This window comes from Telmatherina bonti (genome assembly GCF_933228915.1).
Source record: "Telmatherina bonti genome assembly, chromosome: 5".
Lineage (NCBI taxonomy): Eukaryota > Metazoa > Chordata > Actinopteri > Atheriniformes > Telmatherinidae > Telmatherina > Telmatherina bonti.
In genome coordinates this window covers 32652822-32668739 of record NC_136623.1, presented here as the reverse complement: position 1 = coordinate 32668739, position 15918 = coordinate 32652822, and the positions used below count along the sequence as shown (strand labels likewise).

Here is a 15918-nt window from a genome sequence, read left to right as displayed (position 1 = left end):
GTTATAAAAGTATAAATAAATAAAAAACAGACTTTAAATAAACTAAAACTCATGGCGCTTAGAAGGTGTTGGAGAGTTACTGCTTTCGTCCCACGACTTTTCTGGAAAAGTCCCGTCCAGCCCGGGGTTTCTGTCCCTGGAGGACGAAGCTGTGTGTCCGACTATGTCAACACTCGTCAAGGTTTCAGAAGTGTGTTGCACGAAGTGAGTCGGTGTTTTGTTATTACGAAGGCTGTGTAAATGTAACGCATGCTGTTTGTTTTGCTTTCAGACACAGAGCTGCAGCTCCGTAGGTTCAGTTCAAAAGCCCCCTCCACAGATGTGAGTTACGAGCAGCTGAAACAGGTTTTGTCTGACCCGAGAGCTGTGGTCATAGATGTCCGCGAGCCCTGGGAGCTCAGGGAATACGGCTTCATCCCCGGCTCGGTTAATGTTCCCTGTGAGTGTTGCTCTATCTATTTAACATGCACTGGTTGGGTTGCAAAACATTTAAAATATACAGATAAATAAAATAACCTACATTGGTCACAACAGTGTGGTCATTTTTTTTTTTTTTTTTTAGAATAATAAACATTTTTCTAATGTCATATTGTGTCCAAACATGTATGCATACTGTTCCTTTTGTTAACAGTAAATGTTTAACATACCTCCCTAGTTTCCCTGACTATATTCCCTAGACTAGATGATGTTGCACTTTTGCAGTCTGCATGTTCTGCATGTGACACAGTCACTGAGTCGCCTGCAAGTTTACTTACTAACAACGGCTGGTTTTATTTCTGTGTGTCTGATTTAGCTTGGGTGTTCTAGGTTTTCCTGATAGTTGATGGGTTCATCCTCCCACAGGGGGAACATGACTCCGGTGTGCATAGGTGTATGAATGTGTGCTTATGTACATGCAAATGTATGTAGGTTGTTCTCTTTCTCATTCTTTATTTTTCTCTCTTTCTCTCTCTCTTTTTCTCTCTATCAGGTGTATATCTGTTTTCTCTTCTTTTCGATTCTCTTTCTGCCCCTCTTCTGTCCTCTCCGGCCCGGTCCAGCAGTACAAACTCTGTCATACAAACAATATGCAAAATAAATAGAAAAATAAAATAAGAATCCAGAATATCAAGGGGAGCGTTATATCTATGATGCTTCCCTTAGCAAAGTAAATTTACCCAGCAGAACACAGCATCCAGAAAATCATTTTGCCTGCTTAAATGCTGGACAAGACAAACAAACAAAGAAAAATAAAAAAAAAAAGATGTTGCAGTTGTTAAATTGTTAAGAGTTATCAACAGCCTCCCTAAAAACTCAAAGCTATTGATATTTAATGTTCAAAAGTTGATCTTGTTTTCATTTTACAGTGGGACAAGTGAACACTGCCCTCCAGCTCGATCCAGAGGAGTTCAAAGAGAAGTATGGTGGTGAAATGCCCCAGCAGACAGATAACATCGTGTTCACTTGTCTGGCGGGGATCAGAAGCAAGACCGCACTCGATACAGCCACTTCATTGGGATATAAAGAGTGAGACATGACTGATCTAATGATAAAGTCCCCAAACTATTAATTACATTGACATAAGCCTCCCACCCCCATCCCTTTAACTTCTGTGTTGCAAAAGTTAATTATTTTTCAGTCTGAATAAAGGTTACTTGACTATAGTTGCATATGAGGCAATTTTTACAGTTTCTATAAATTGAGTTTATTACCTTTTCATTGCATAATACCTCACTGTGTAGTGCTCTTTGGAAAGAGTATACATAACATTATTGATATCTAACCCACAAGTGGAATAAAGTTGCTTCATTTAAAAATATGTGTGTGTATATATATATATATATATATATATATATATATATATATATATATATATATATATATATATATATATATATATATATATATATATATATATAATATATATAATAAATATATATATATATATATATATATATATATATATATATATATATATATATATATATATATATAATAAATATATATATATATATTTTATTTTATTTTATTTATTTTTTTTGTTAAAAATAAAACCAAAATCATAAAACCAAAATATTTGACTCTTATAGGTGTGCTTTTGTTTGAGCAACTCTTCGTTGACCTTCTTCACTTTCTCCTCTTCATTTCAGTGTTCAGCATTACCCTGGTGGATGGCAAGACTGGGTGAAACATGAACAAAATAAGTAACTGAAGGAATCTGGAACCGAAAAGAGCTGATGCAGACATGGGACAAATTAAAGCGAAAACCAACATCAGGTATTTGGCAACCACATGCTGCCAGAATACCTGTCAGTTCACCTGGGTATCAGTTCTGTAAGTTACTCTGTTGAAAGGAAAGCATTATATTATTTCAAATGATATTTTCTCATTAGATGATGGTGATGGAGAGTGCTGTCCAAAACAGTCTGTCCAAATTTTCCATTGGCTTAAACCAGGCTGAGACCTGGTGACACTGAAGTCCTATGGAAATGATTCAGATCATTTTCATATTGATCAAAATAAATAACTCACCCCTTTCCTTTCTGCTTTTGGGGCCATTAGTCATGATTTCATCTATATTTTTTGGCATTTAATGTTTGAACAGTTAAAGAAAAAGCTAAATAAAACTTGGCTGAGTTGGCTTTGAGATGGTTGTGCTGGGATTATGCTCATCACACTGTGTATTGTAATATTGTAAGTACAGTGTAGTACCCATTTATGAGGTTTTTACAAGGAGCTGCAACCTGTTTCCAAACCCATTCATGTCTGTTTGTTGTATGTGCATGCCAAGTAGGGCGCAGCACAGGGTTGATGTGGCGTCACTGTGCTCTGAGTTGAATCAAAATAACTTTGACTTGGGTGCAGCGCTTTGTAGACATGTCAACACATCCAGTTGGGGTGAACTGGCAGATCTCAACAAGTCACCCAGCTTCGATAAATTACCAGACGCTGTGCAGTGATGGCTCTCTTTCTTTGTAAGTCTGCATGTGAGCTTGTGTTTATATGAGGACACTTGAACTCACACATCCTCAGCTGCTGTTGCAGCAGTTCTCACAAGCTGACGTATTTACCCTTTATCTGAGTCTGCAACTGGTAAAGCTTGCCACCTCCTTGCTGGGTTTTTGGTCACCTCCCCACTGGCACCAAACTTTGTGCATGTACGTCTTTTCCCTGCTTTAAGAACCCCGCAATGAACACAACATGTACCCGGTATCTCAGGTGTGCTGAACTCACTGCACTTTTCTTCTTACTTCTGTGTCACTGCTGAGAAAATGACACCACAACACTGTAGGATCAGCTGAGCAACATTTAGTACAGGCAGTTTACAGAAACAAACGTTAACTTCACAGCATTAAAATTGATTTTTAAAAGGTTGTCCAGCTTTTCCACCCTCATTTAGTTTATGTTTATATGTTTTCACCAGCAGATCTTTTTGTAACCGGAGGGCTATGAATCATTACCCTCATAGGATAATTGCCTAAGTCATATTTTAAGGTTTTATAGACAATGATGCACAGTTCATCAGCAATATGAAAGGAGTAATGCTAGACAAATGTCACAATTTCTTTAAAATATGACTGGGCAGTTAATGCCTATGAGGCTGACAAAATGTCACAAAAAGCGTGACCAGCCAAAACAACAGCAAGGTGTGTTTTGCAACAGCAGTTATAAAACCAAGTTAAGCACATCCTACTGTTTATGGATGCAGGACCAACACTGTAAACTAAGCATTATAAGAGATAAAAACGCACATGGAGAAACTCTTCTGTCATATCACACATTACTCATATTGTCGACCTTATGATTGATCCAGTGTTTCTGCTTCTGGAGCATAAACACAACCACGACTTACTAACAAGATATAATGAACTCAACGCAACCTGCTTAAAAGAATAATGATGACCTCATGTCATCTTTTTATTCATATTCTATCAAGATCACACGGCGTGTTATTATGTTTTTTAGGATTTCTTTATTTGTAATAAGGCATGTTTTATTAGAGCCTCGTGTAATACGGCCTGCACAGCCCAGGGATCACCAGCTCTGAACCTGTTTTCACTGTTGACCTGCTTCAACACACCAAACTGAAATATTGGGTCATTATAAGGCTAGGGCAGAACTTGACAAAAAGCTGATGGAGCATGTTTTCATTTGAACCAGGTGTTTTGCAGCAGAGAAATGTGGAAAACGTACGGGACAGTGGCCCACGAGGGCTGTAGCTGGTGATCCCTGGCCGAATGTGTTCGTTACAAATTAATGGAAATGATGCACATTTCTATGAAGAACCATTTCAGAAGTTTGAATCAAAACTGAATTAAACCACAGAAATGTTTAATTAAAACATAAAAGTTGTGTCTCAGAATGACAATGTATTTATTGGTAAGGATTTTTTTTCCTTTCAGGATGCAGGAATCTAAAAACCATACCTGAAAAATGTCCCAAAAGCATCACAAAGAGGTCAGACTCCCTCTTTGTGGTCAGGGGTCCCAGTTTTCATTTAATTTGTCACTGTCTGTATAATTTAAGGATTTCTCTTTTTCTATTACGTGAAATTGGACAGTAACAATTTGTAATATCAATTTTTATGAACATTTTCATTTTTTTTATTTGCTTTTTTTTTTAAGTTGAGATTAAAGGTCTAAGCTTTCCCAAAGAGTAAAACCAGAGGGCTCAACAAATGTATGTCTGCTGCTGTGAACTCCAGATCAACTGCAACCTTACTCGAAGTGACTTGTAAATTTCTCTTGGCAGAAAACAATTAAACTTGTAACCATTTTAAAAATGTAACCTGTTACATTTCTGTACTGATGTAGAGAAAGTTCAGGAGATTTTACTTCCAGTCAATCTATGCAAATGAATATACGCGTGTATGATTGTGAGATGATATATCTTCCACTGCATGATGTTGACCCATTTTTAGCCATCATTGCATTGTAAATACAAAATAGCTTAATAGCATAGTTGTTGCCAAAATAATTTATTAAATAAAGTTATTGTTTTGATTAAAAAACAAAAAGTTTGTGTTTTATTTCTTAGTGAAAAAGATGTTGGCTCGGTCCAGTAAAGTGACCTGCGTGGACTTTCATTTGGCTAATGTCAGATATAAATAGGTGTAGAGAGGCTTGCTGAGGTGACAGCTGCTGGAACTAAGATGATCTACTGTGTTGCAGGGCCGTGTCTAATGGCCAGTGTCTCAGTATGAATTTGCCACTGACCCTCCAGGGAACATTAACAGGCTCCTTCATCATCTGCGATAATGAATGTGTTTGTTTTTAGCTGAGAAGAACGCCTCTACTACAGCACGGCAGCCTCCACCGTGAACCTTATTCCCTCTTACGGAAGTTTTTACAGCTTCATCTTAAAGTTCAAACAGGAGCAGCGCACGATAATTCAGTCCTGCTCAGTTTGGTGCAGATTTTTATCAGTGTTTAACCCAGAAATGAGAGGCAGCTCGGTGGTTCTGAGTCGTCGTCTGTGAAAGGAATCTGACCTCCAAGTGACTTTTCAGATGCACGAGTAAAACAATCTGGCTCAGACGTATTGATACTATTTCTGCTCATGTTAAACATGGTTTTCCTCGTGGTTAATGGAAGACTTCCATTCACTCGCAGTCAGGAGGACAAGCGTAGCTGTGGAGGATAAACCTCTCTGTCATCCAACAGAAAAAGAATCCAACAGAGCTTTTTACTTAATATTTATGAATGAAAAATACTTTATTAATCCCCAAAGGGAAATTCAATATTGTAGTATATAATTAATTAGAGGAGGTCTTGTTCCGGAGGCTGCTGGCTGCTGGCAGGAATGATCTTCTGTATCTTTCAGTCTTACATTGGACCTGAAGAAGCCTCTCACTGAACACACTTTGTTGTTTCATCACTGTGCTGTGGAGAGGGTGTGAAGAATCCTCCATCATCTTCATCAGCTTGTGCAGCATTCTTCTTTGGACAATCAGCTCCAGCGGCTCCAGAGTTACTCCGAGCACAGAACCAGCTTTCTGGTTCAGTTTGTTGATTCTATGAAAACTTTTCTATATTTTCTGTCTTTGTAATGTTCAGTGACAGTAAAACATTGTGAGAAAATTAACTAAATTTAAAGACAACATGAAGGTATGGGATATGCCAGATCACATTTTAGGTTAATCTTTAACAAATAATCAGGTTTTTGACTCATAAATATACAAATATATTAAGTTAGAATTGTAATCAAGTGTAATATTTGTTTTTACGTGTAACTTTACCGAAAAATATTGCAATATATCCACTTACTGATTAGATAAATTCACCACTGACAACAATACACGGTTCATTTCACATTTTTCCATCAAGAGGAAAAATCTATACTGGTATTTTTCTATAATATTATCTTAATCACTAAGATGATTACTAGGATTTATGGCTGCACATGTGCAACTCTAACCTTTAAAATTCTGCCTGCTGTAAGAAGTTCATTATGATGTGCTGCCTCTCAGGCAAATTACAAGCCAAGCACATGACTTTACTGACGGTGCAACATGCTTTCTTGCACAACGGCAACTGTAACAAGAAGCATGACACTAATGAGGACGTACCAGATCACATCTGTGACGAGTTTGCATGCGGTTTACTAACACTTCCACGGACGCCTTGCCTCAAAGCATGCTGGGAAACATCTGCGTTCTGAAACACAACAGCATTAATTATTCAGTTTTAAACAGAAACAAAGATCTATTTAATTTAATGTTTTATGTAGTCATATAAGTAAAGCTTCACTCTATGATCTGTGTGTGGTTTTGCTTCATTTGTCACATAACTGATGGGAAAACATTTGACTGTATACCATTTTTTCCTCACATGTATTTTATTTTTATTTTATTTTTTTATAAGTGAGGATCAGATACACTGTTTAGATTCAGAGTTATAGACATCCCAGCATAAAACAGAGGCAAACAAACAACACCGCTCTTCTTTTTGAACCAGACACAATATTTCTATAAGAGCTTCTCAAGTAAAAAAAAAAAGGCATGGAAACTACAGGGTCCATCCAGATCATTCACCTTCTTCTTCAGGCAAAAAGCTTACCTTCTTTTAAACGTAGTCAATAAAAGGTCTCTATGTACTCTCAAACGTGTCAATTACACTTCAATTTATATGTTATTCTTTCAAGAGGCTTTTTAACGTCTGATCCACTGGGTCACTTCTGGTCTGTGGATCTTTTTCACATCAATACATTTTATGGTGTTAAGAAAGCTGATATCTATGAACAGCCTTTCACTTCTGTTAAAGTTGTGTTTTTCTGGATATTAACCCTGCAGAAAGAAGGTTCAGTGCAGTTTGTTCTTTTATTATTCATTTTAATCTTTACTCTTATCTCCTCCCATAATAATTGGATCTTTTCACATTGCCATAAACAATTAAATGTTCCTTTACTTTCCACATTTTGTACATGTTTCTGGTATTTTTTGTTATTCTGATGTCTGGTATATTGTGTAACATATATCCCCATTAACCATTTATAATGCATTAAATTGAGATGAGTATTAATTGATTTGATATGGGACTAGGCACAAATAATTTTCCAGTGTGGGTCTTCTTCCCAGGCATTGAGCTGCTTTTGTGAGATTTTAGGTGGACTTTAGATCATTTTCACATAAAATTGTTGTTTAATTTAGCTTTTTTTGTTTTCATACTTTCTAATGGCATTGAATACAAAGCTATAAAAGCAACCATACAGATTAGGTGTTTGGATTTAAGCCTTTTAATGATTACCAAACTTTTCATTTACTATATGAATGGAGCGCTTGACCCCGAGATCAATGATATCAGAAATAACAAGTGAATTTAAGTTTCTTCTGTCGAGTTTTAAAAATAGTTAAAAAAGGGCTATTTTTATGATAATTTAATCAAAATTCATTTTACCATAGACAATGTTATGTAATGAGTTGGATCAATATTTTCTATACTTATTAAAATATTAATAAAATACATAAAAAACAGGTCCATTTCTAGAATGAAACATATGGCTGCACAGTGAGCTTCCCTCTCAGCAGCTGTAAACACACGCCTATCATTGTTATTTGCTTTTAAGTAAATATTCACTAATAATCAGATTTTTAATGGGAAAGTATATATTCTGGTCTTGTTACATTTTCTTAATTTTATTTGTTCAAATTTGCTTTTTATTTTAAATCAGCTCAGCTAAATCTTAATATCTAATTAAGTTCATATTTGAAGGAAAAAGCAAACTAAACTGAAGCATGTCAGACAGGAGCGTTTGCAATGGAAGCCAGGCCTCGTAAATGTCCTGAAATAGAAAATATCATAATGATGTGTAACATTATTTAGTTGCAAAGTGAAGAAAGGAGCTGCTCTCATGGAGAGATGATTGTTCACATGACTGAAAGATTCCATCTCTTTCCAAAGGTCCCACACTGCTGCAAGATGTGAAGTCAACAGGAAGGAATAGCTGCTGGCTCGATCTACCCACACAGGTACACACCAGCAGCCATAACTGGATCTTATATTGTATATATGTTAAATGATATTGGTATCGTTGGATTTTTTAATCTGTTATGATATGTTTAGCTGATATTCTGTGGTTTAATGTAAATCTATTAAAATTGAGATTAGCTCTTACAAATGTTGCTGGTATTCAATATTTCTGCTGAATTGCAGCCTTTCTGACCCCCGGCTTACTGACCCTGAACATGTAAGAGAAGAAACAGCCTCACTACTGTTACGCGCCCTCTGATCACCGTGCCATGTCATCTGTAAACTCCAGACAATTACCCCCCTTCCTCCTCATCTACCTCCTATTTTTCCCCTCTGAAGCAGTTAATTCTATTTTCTTTCCTTTTTTTCAGCACAGTCGAGTTTTAATATGTTGAAAACAGACCAGACTAATAAGTACTAATTTGTGTCAAATCTTGCCGGGGCTCCTCTGCGGCTGCAGCCTTATCAGGTCACCCTCTAGCTTCTGCTCTGCATTCAATTAAAGTCCCTCATCCCATCAGAGCAGATCACGTCAGAGCTGCACCTACTGGCAGAAGTGGCTGACTGGGTCTGGATGGCTGCTTGTCTTTCCAGAGCTGGACACAGACGGCACACATACTGAAGGCCCATACCACACAGAAGGATGTTGATGAAAGGGAGGTTAATGCATGATCAGAATCTGCGTTCTGATGAGACCCTGATGATATCGGCCACTTTCCCAGCGTGGTTCTACTCACAAGCTGCTGATAGATATTTAGGCTGCCTGCTTTGGTGCAGAGGTTAGAGATTCCACAGGTGTTGCCTCATGCGCTGGGTGTTGTCATACAGTGAAGAAGCATGACTGGCAATGGGGGGGTATAAAACCTGAGTTGAGGCTGAGAGGCAGAGAGAGTAGAAAAGGACAGCAGCCAAGCAGAAAATTGCAGTAAACCCCTGACAAGTCCGGTCTCAGTGTTTTTGTTTCAGACCAGCAGAGAGCACACAATTCCAGCTGCAATGAGTCGCAGCCCAGAGAGGATTTCATCTTACCGCCGTCACTTTGAGGACAGCAGCACCTCGACCTACCAGGTCAGGGTGTCTAGCCCATCACCCATCAGGAGAGATGCCCGTAACGCCTCGGCCGGCTACTCTGCCAGAGCTGGGGCTGGAAGAATGTGTGTGGACTCGGTGGGACGGAGGACCGTCTCTGCTGCACGCAGGTCTCGCGTGTCTGGAGTCGGGTAAGTATATGAAGACACAAAAGACAGAATGTTGTGTTTTGTTTGGATGTACTTGTCCTCTTGATTAATAATTTGGTCCCTGTGGCTCCCAGGCTGATTAGTAAGAGTGTGTTTCCAGTATGAGTGCAGGAGCCATGGTGTGTGTTGGTCCAAGTGGAGAACCTGCCATGGACTTGGATGCAGCTGCAGCTGAGAACCAGGAGTTCCTGAGCACCCGCACCACCGAGAGACAGGAGATGATTGTCCTCAATGACCGGCTGGCTGTTTACATTGACAAGGTTAAACACGTTGAACATCATCGGCCATGTTTTCATCTCCAGAGCTCATGCAAGGGAAGAATAATGTGGTTTTCTGCTCAGGCAAGATTTCTGTATGCTTGCAGGTCCGATCGCTTGAGCAACAGAACACGTTACTTGAAGCAGAGATTGAGGCCTACCAGAACCGGTTTGAGAAGCCGTCGGGTCTGCGCCTGATTTACGAAGAGCAGCTGAAGGAGCTGAGAAAGATTGCAGAGCAGATGAGAGTTCAGCGGGTGAGGCAGAATGTTTTTCTCTCTTCAGACACTCAATAGAGCATGAAGTTTTACACCTCACTGATCTGCAAAAGGTCTACCCATGGAAAGATACAAGACGTCAACTTGGTGTTTTCAAGGTTCTTTACCTGGTTACAGCCTTATTTCTGGCAGGCAAATAGAGAGGTGCGTGGCTGTGCTTTAGTGTCGTGGAGCACAGCTGTCATCAGCGTTGTTTTATGCACAGATGAGATGACTTGATTATGCATTTTCAGACACACAAAAAAAAAAAGACTGATCCACATTTTCCACACATCCTTGCGCTCACCTTCAGATCTAAAAGACAAGGATATTACTTCTGGTTTCCTGGTTTCAGGACCTTTCCTTGGCTGCTAAGGAGTCCACAGCTGCTCAACTGGTGGCAATCAAACTCAAATACGAGGAGGCGGTGGAGCTGAGAAAGAAGGCTGAATTAGACATTGAAGCCTTCCGTCCAGTGGGTGCCACGTTAATTATCTAACATCTGTAAGAGACAGTCAAGAAACAGTCAGTTCTAAACATACGTAATGCTGATTTTTCAGGATGTTGACAAAGCCACCTCCTCCCGCATTGTGCTGGAGAAGAAGCTGGAGCAGCTGGAGGTTGAAATTGAATTCCTAAAACGGATCCATCAGCAGGTGGATAAACATGTTTGTGCAGGAACTTCATCTTCAGATCGTCTCTCGTTTGGCTGATTCCTGAGTGCCTCTTCTTCTTGTGTAGGAAATCGAGGAGCTCATGAAGCAGATCTATGCAGCTCATGTCTCAGCTCAGAGTGCATTCACTCTGCCAGATCTGGCTGGGGCTTTGAAACAAATCCAAACCCAGTACGACGACATCGCAGCTAAAAATCTCCAGGTAAAAAGTAACAAGACACAATAAATAAATAAATAAACAGTCAAGTCTTCTGAGCTTGGTCTGTGACATGTTTATGTTAATCATCATTAGGAAATGGATTCATGGTATAAAAACAAATTTGAAGATTTGACCCAAAAGACGTCGAAGCATGTTGATAAAGTTCGAGGCTTTAGAGACGCAATAGCAGGCGCCAAAAAAGATGTGAGTATCAAAAATGGAAATCAAGGAATGACAAAACTATGTAGAAATAAATAAAATCATATAACAATGACAAAATGCCACCAGATCCAAAATAAAGAACGCGACATGGACTCCCTGAGGACAAGAAATGAAGCTCTTGAAGCTCAGATTCGAGAGATGCAGGAAAAGTACAGGAAGGAACTGGAAGAGCTGCAGGTAAAAGTCGGCTCATGTTGTCGCAGGATGCACACCTGATCACAACAGAGTCAGTCCTGGACATGTGCTCGTAAATGCAGACACAAGGCTGCCACGATAACAGCTATTTCATGACCTAATAGGCTAGAATTGAAGCCCTGCAGCTGGAGCTGAAATCCACCAAGGAGAAAATTGCGCTGCACCTGCGTAAATACCAGGAGCTTCTGAATGTTAAGATGGCTCTGGAGATCGAGATCACGACCTACAGGTAGGTGAACGACAACCAGAGTTTCGTCATGGTTTGAAATAATGTGTGAAATGAGTCAAATAAGTAGTTTGTTGTCTGTCTTTGCAGGAAATTGATTGAAGGGGAAGACCTGCGACTCTCTGGCATGATGCAAACCTTGTCTCTTACCAGCTGTAGCACAAGCGCCATTAGTGCTGGGGTGAGCCTCGGTGGAGTGGGAGGAATGGGTAGCGGACTGATGGGAGGTGGCGGAGGGGGAGTTGGTGGCATGAGGGGTAGTGTAGGAATGAGTGGGGACGTGGCTGCAGGAGGCATGGCAGCAGGGGCTGGTGTTGGAGATTTGGGTGATAGAACAGGGGCTGAAGGTACTAGTGACTGGAAGGGAACTACTGGGAGGGCTGGTGGAGTAGGCATGACTGGTGGTCGTGAAATGGGAGCTGCTGGAGGTGTTGGAGCAAGTGCAGGGGCTGTGGGCACTGGTGGGGTCAGTGGAGCAGCAGGAGGAATTAATGGTGCTGGGGTTGGTGGTTTGACTTCTGGAAGTGTCGCTCCCGGTACTGGTCCTGGAGGTGTGGGAACTGGTCCTGGAGGTGTAGGCACTGGTCCTGGAGGTGTAGGCACTGGTCCCGGAGGTGTAGGTACTGGTCCTGGAGGTTTGAGCTCTGGTCCAGGGGATGTGGGTTCTGGTCCTGGAGGGATGGGTACTGGTCCTGGAGGTGTGGGTACTGGTCCTGGAGGTGTGGGTACTGGTCCTGGAGGGATGGGTACTGGTCCTGGAGGTGTAGATACTGGTCCTGGAGGTGTTGGTATTGGTCCTGGAGGTGTAGGTACTGGTCCTGGAGGTGTGGGTACTGGTCCTGGAGGTTTGAGCTCTGGTCTTGGTGGTGTGGGTACTGGTCTTGGAGGTGTAGATACTGGTCCAGGAGGGATGGGTACTGGTCCTGGAGGTGTGGGCACTGGTCCTGGAGGTGTGGGTACTGGTCCTGGAGGTTTGAGCTCTGGTCTTGGTGGTGTGGGTACTGGTCTTGGAGGTGTAGATACTGGTCCAGGAGGGATGGGTACTGGTCCTGGAGGTGTGGGCACTGGTCCTGGAGGTGTGGGTACTGGTCCGGGAGGTTTGAGCTCTGGAGCTGGAGGTTTAAGTACTGGGACGGGAGGTTTAGGTACTGGTCCTGGTGAGATGGGAAACTTGGGAATCTGCACGGGGGGCATAGGTGACAGCAATACTGGGGTGGGTACAGGCGGGGGCACCACAGGACTGGCAGGCAGCATGGGTGGGGCTGGCACTGGCAATGGGATTGCTAGAGGTAATGGTGCTGTTGGGAAGGATTATGGGGTTGGTGGAGGAATAGATGGAAATGGTAGTAAAGTCCATGGACTAAGTCCTGCTGCAATGGGGGGTGGAATCAAAGGTGGTGCAGGGGGTGGGGGGGTGGGGGGAGGTGAAGAAGGGTGGGGTGATATGGGTGGTGCCAGGATTGGATATGGATCTGATGGATATGACGGCAACATTGAGGCCTATGCAGAGCAGGCTGTGGAGCTGACGGAGAGAAGAACAGTGCTCATTAGGTAAAGGTACCATAAGGTATCTTTTCCATGCTTTTAAATGCAGTTTCCTTTAACAGCCTCATGCAACCATAGAATGCAGAATAAAATCTCACCCATGAACCCACTGCAGTCCAATGCAACACAAGATTGTACTCATGTTTACAGGATGTCTCATATATTAAAGGATGGGATGTGTTAAGGGTTCTGTGATGGTTAGGATTAATGTGATGCCTTAGTGTCAAATCCAGTGTCTCTCATACCATCATTAGCTTTTGTGATATCCAACCTAACACAGAAATTATTCACTGGAATCCATTTTTGCAGGTCATATATATATATATATATATATATATATATATATATATATATATATATATATATATATATATATATATATATATAAATATATAATAAAAATGGGGGAAAATGTTTAACTTTTGAAAAGATTTACAATTAATTTGTTTTAGTCAATGCATAATAATTCAAAGATGGTGTGGGTGGCAAAGAGACTACGCAGCTAGTGAAAAGAATGTTTCATGCATAAAATGCTACATGGAAATCTTACTAAATTAGATACAGTGTCCAAACTGTGCACCCTCCTAGTGCTGAGCATTGAGCTCTTTCTGTTTATGTTTATGTCCTGACAGAACGGTGAAAAATGAGGACGATGTTGTGGAGATGGACCATCAAGAACAGACCTACACCATTAGTGGTGCTGCAGATGACCCGGATGTGGATTAAGCGATATGAATTCCATGGTGACCTCCTCTTGCCCTTAAACCTCCACGCCCTTCTTCGCTTTGCACTGACCAAACCTCATGTCTGGGCGCTGACCTTTGCCCTTTGGCCTGGACAAGAAGGCCACAAATGACCCTTTGCTACAGACTGAAAGCTTCAGATCATAGAGTTTAAGGATGATTCACTACAAACACTCACCCTGCTCTCTAAACTTTTGTGTGCCTTTACACTCCCCCCTTTTTTTCTATTTACCACAAATAAAGCTATCAGCATTCAATTACCTTGCTTTATGCCTCTCTGTGGGTTTTGTTAGACAACATAGAATGCTGCCAGTGTTTGGCTTAAATAAATGCTGCTTTTCCGTAAAAGAGAATATAAAACAGAGAGGAAGTGGTGAGTGAACAGGGAAATATCCAGAAACACCTGAGGGTCGAGGCATTTGCTCTGACACTTTCTGGAGGGCTGAGAAATCAGTCAGTCAAATTCTGCACTGCAACAGAGTGACGGCTTGCAGCCGTGTCCTGTCCTCATTCCATCCACATCCACACCTTTTTCTCTTGCTGATGATTGGGAGGGATTGGATCTGGCCAACAGATGCCAAACATGCTTAGTGTCCTGCTCAGGAGCAGGAGAGTGTGGAGAAATGTAACAAAAACTCAAAGGCAGAACCAGTACTGTTAAGTGAACAGAGGAATGAAAACATCAAATCTTACTGGACAAAGAAATGCTTCGACAAATATGTACCTTTCTTTTTGTTTGGGTTTTTATTCCTTTATTGTTCACATGTCACACATCATGGCCAAATCAAGCTGTTGGCAAAGCATAACATTTATATAAGCCAAACAATGGGAGTTTTTATGTAAATACGGTGCCATTAAACAATGATACAAGTCTGTGAGGTTAGAAAACACATGTCTTAAATCATCATCTTATTGCATGCCTTATGCAAATAATTTGTAAGATTATTACGCTGGAAATTAAACAATAAATGTTAGGACATAATTTCCATCAGGTCATCCCACCGAACTCTGGGGACACAATTAGTTAAAGCCACAAATGTCAGTCGCAGATATAATGAGGAGCCGCAGGATGAAATGATATTAGATTATTAATATTATCATTTTCAAAAGAATTAATAAAGTGCAGCCAAGCTGAAGGATGTGTAAATTCAGACCGCAATACAAGGACTTGAATGCCACTTTCATGTATTTATCGATATAATTAAGGGACGTGCGTATGTGCGTGTGTGTGTGTGTGTGTGTGGCTGTGCATGTGTGTGTATGTGTGTAAGCGGAGCTCTCCATGGTGCTTCATCTTCACATTGCTGCAAAGGAAAAAGCAATTGTTGACAAAAAGCGCTTTGAAAATGCATAAAGGTGCATTCACGGTCAAATAATAAAACAAAAAAATTATTTTCTTCCTTTTTGTTTAAGTGAAACATTTAGGAAAAGCATCTCCAATTTGATGTGACTGATTCTGGTTTCATTTACTCCCAACACATACATTTGCAAGCCCTCTTCCCCGCTGCAGAAGCAGCTCAAATATCTCCTCATTTTCAGCCGAACTGCAGGAAAAGTCAAAGCTACATGTCTTTAAACGTGCTCTTTGCCATTAAACACTTTTAGTGAGCACAGAAACATCCCACATCTCAAACTGGGTCAGTCACCTTCATCCTGTGAGAAAAAAAACACGTCCCTGTTTTTACTAAAAGCCAAGAGAAGAATCACCAAGAAGGGGCCAAAAGTTGCGACTTTCTTTGAAACCTGCGCTTCTCCGTCACTTTGTGCGTTCGGCTTTGGGTGGCTAAATCCCAATTAGGGTCGCCTGACACGCTGCTCCATTCACGAGCAGCCCTTTCTGCATACATTTGCTTAGGAATGAACCCCTCTAATAGATCTCCTGCTAAATGCGTTGGACAGCAGAGAGAATCGGCCT

General features: G+C 40.8%; 2 protein-coding genes across 2 annotated transcripts; both read left to right on the top strand.

Annotated features, from left to right (window-relative positions):
• Nucleotides 1–51: 51 nt before the first annotated feature.
• tstd3 (thiosulfate sulfurtransferase like domain containing 3) lies at nt 52–1510 on the top strand (the record flags this gene model as incomplete). Its single annotated transcript, XM_079241165.1, has 3 exons — nt 52–181; nt 272–439; nt 1347–1510. 3 exons carry the CDS (start codon nt 52–54, stop codon nt 1508–1510), a joined length of 462 nt encoding a protein of 153 aa, XP_079097291.1.
• LOC306756536 (glial fibrillary acidic protein) lies at nt 91–14177 on the top strand. The gene is made up of 15 exons (XM_079241300.1): nt 91–204; nt 1347–1506; nt 2130–2313; nt 8379–8446; nt 9414–9667; nt 9786–9945; nt 10050–10199; nt 10555–10674; nt 10760–10855; nt 10941–11075; nt 11166–11276; nt 11361–11471; nt 11594–11718; nt 11806–11896; nt 13893–14177. The coding sequence occupies exons 3-15, from the start codon at nt 2217–2219 to the stop codon at nt 13905–13907; spliced, it is 1533 nt and encodes a 510-aa protein (XP_079097426.1). The 5' UTR covers nt 91–204; nt 1347–1506; nt 2130–2216; the 3' UTR covers nt 13908–14177.
• The last annotated feature ends 1741 nt before the right edge of the window (nt 14178–15918 follow it).

Coding starts and splice junctions, on each gene's coding strand:
- LOC306756536 (XM_079241300.1), top strand. CDS start 2,217: ATGCAGACATGGGACAAATTAAAGCGAAAACCAACATCAGGTATTTGG. Junction 11,076..11,165: donor TCGCAGCTAAAAATCTCCAG/GTAAAAAGTAAC, acceptor AATCATCATTAG/GAAATGGATTCATGGTATAA. Junction 11,472..11,593: donor AGGAACTGGAAGAGCTGCAG/GTAAAAGTCGGC, acceptor ATGACCTAATAG/GCTAGAATTGAAGCCCTGCA.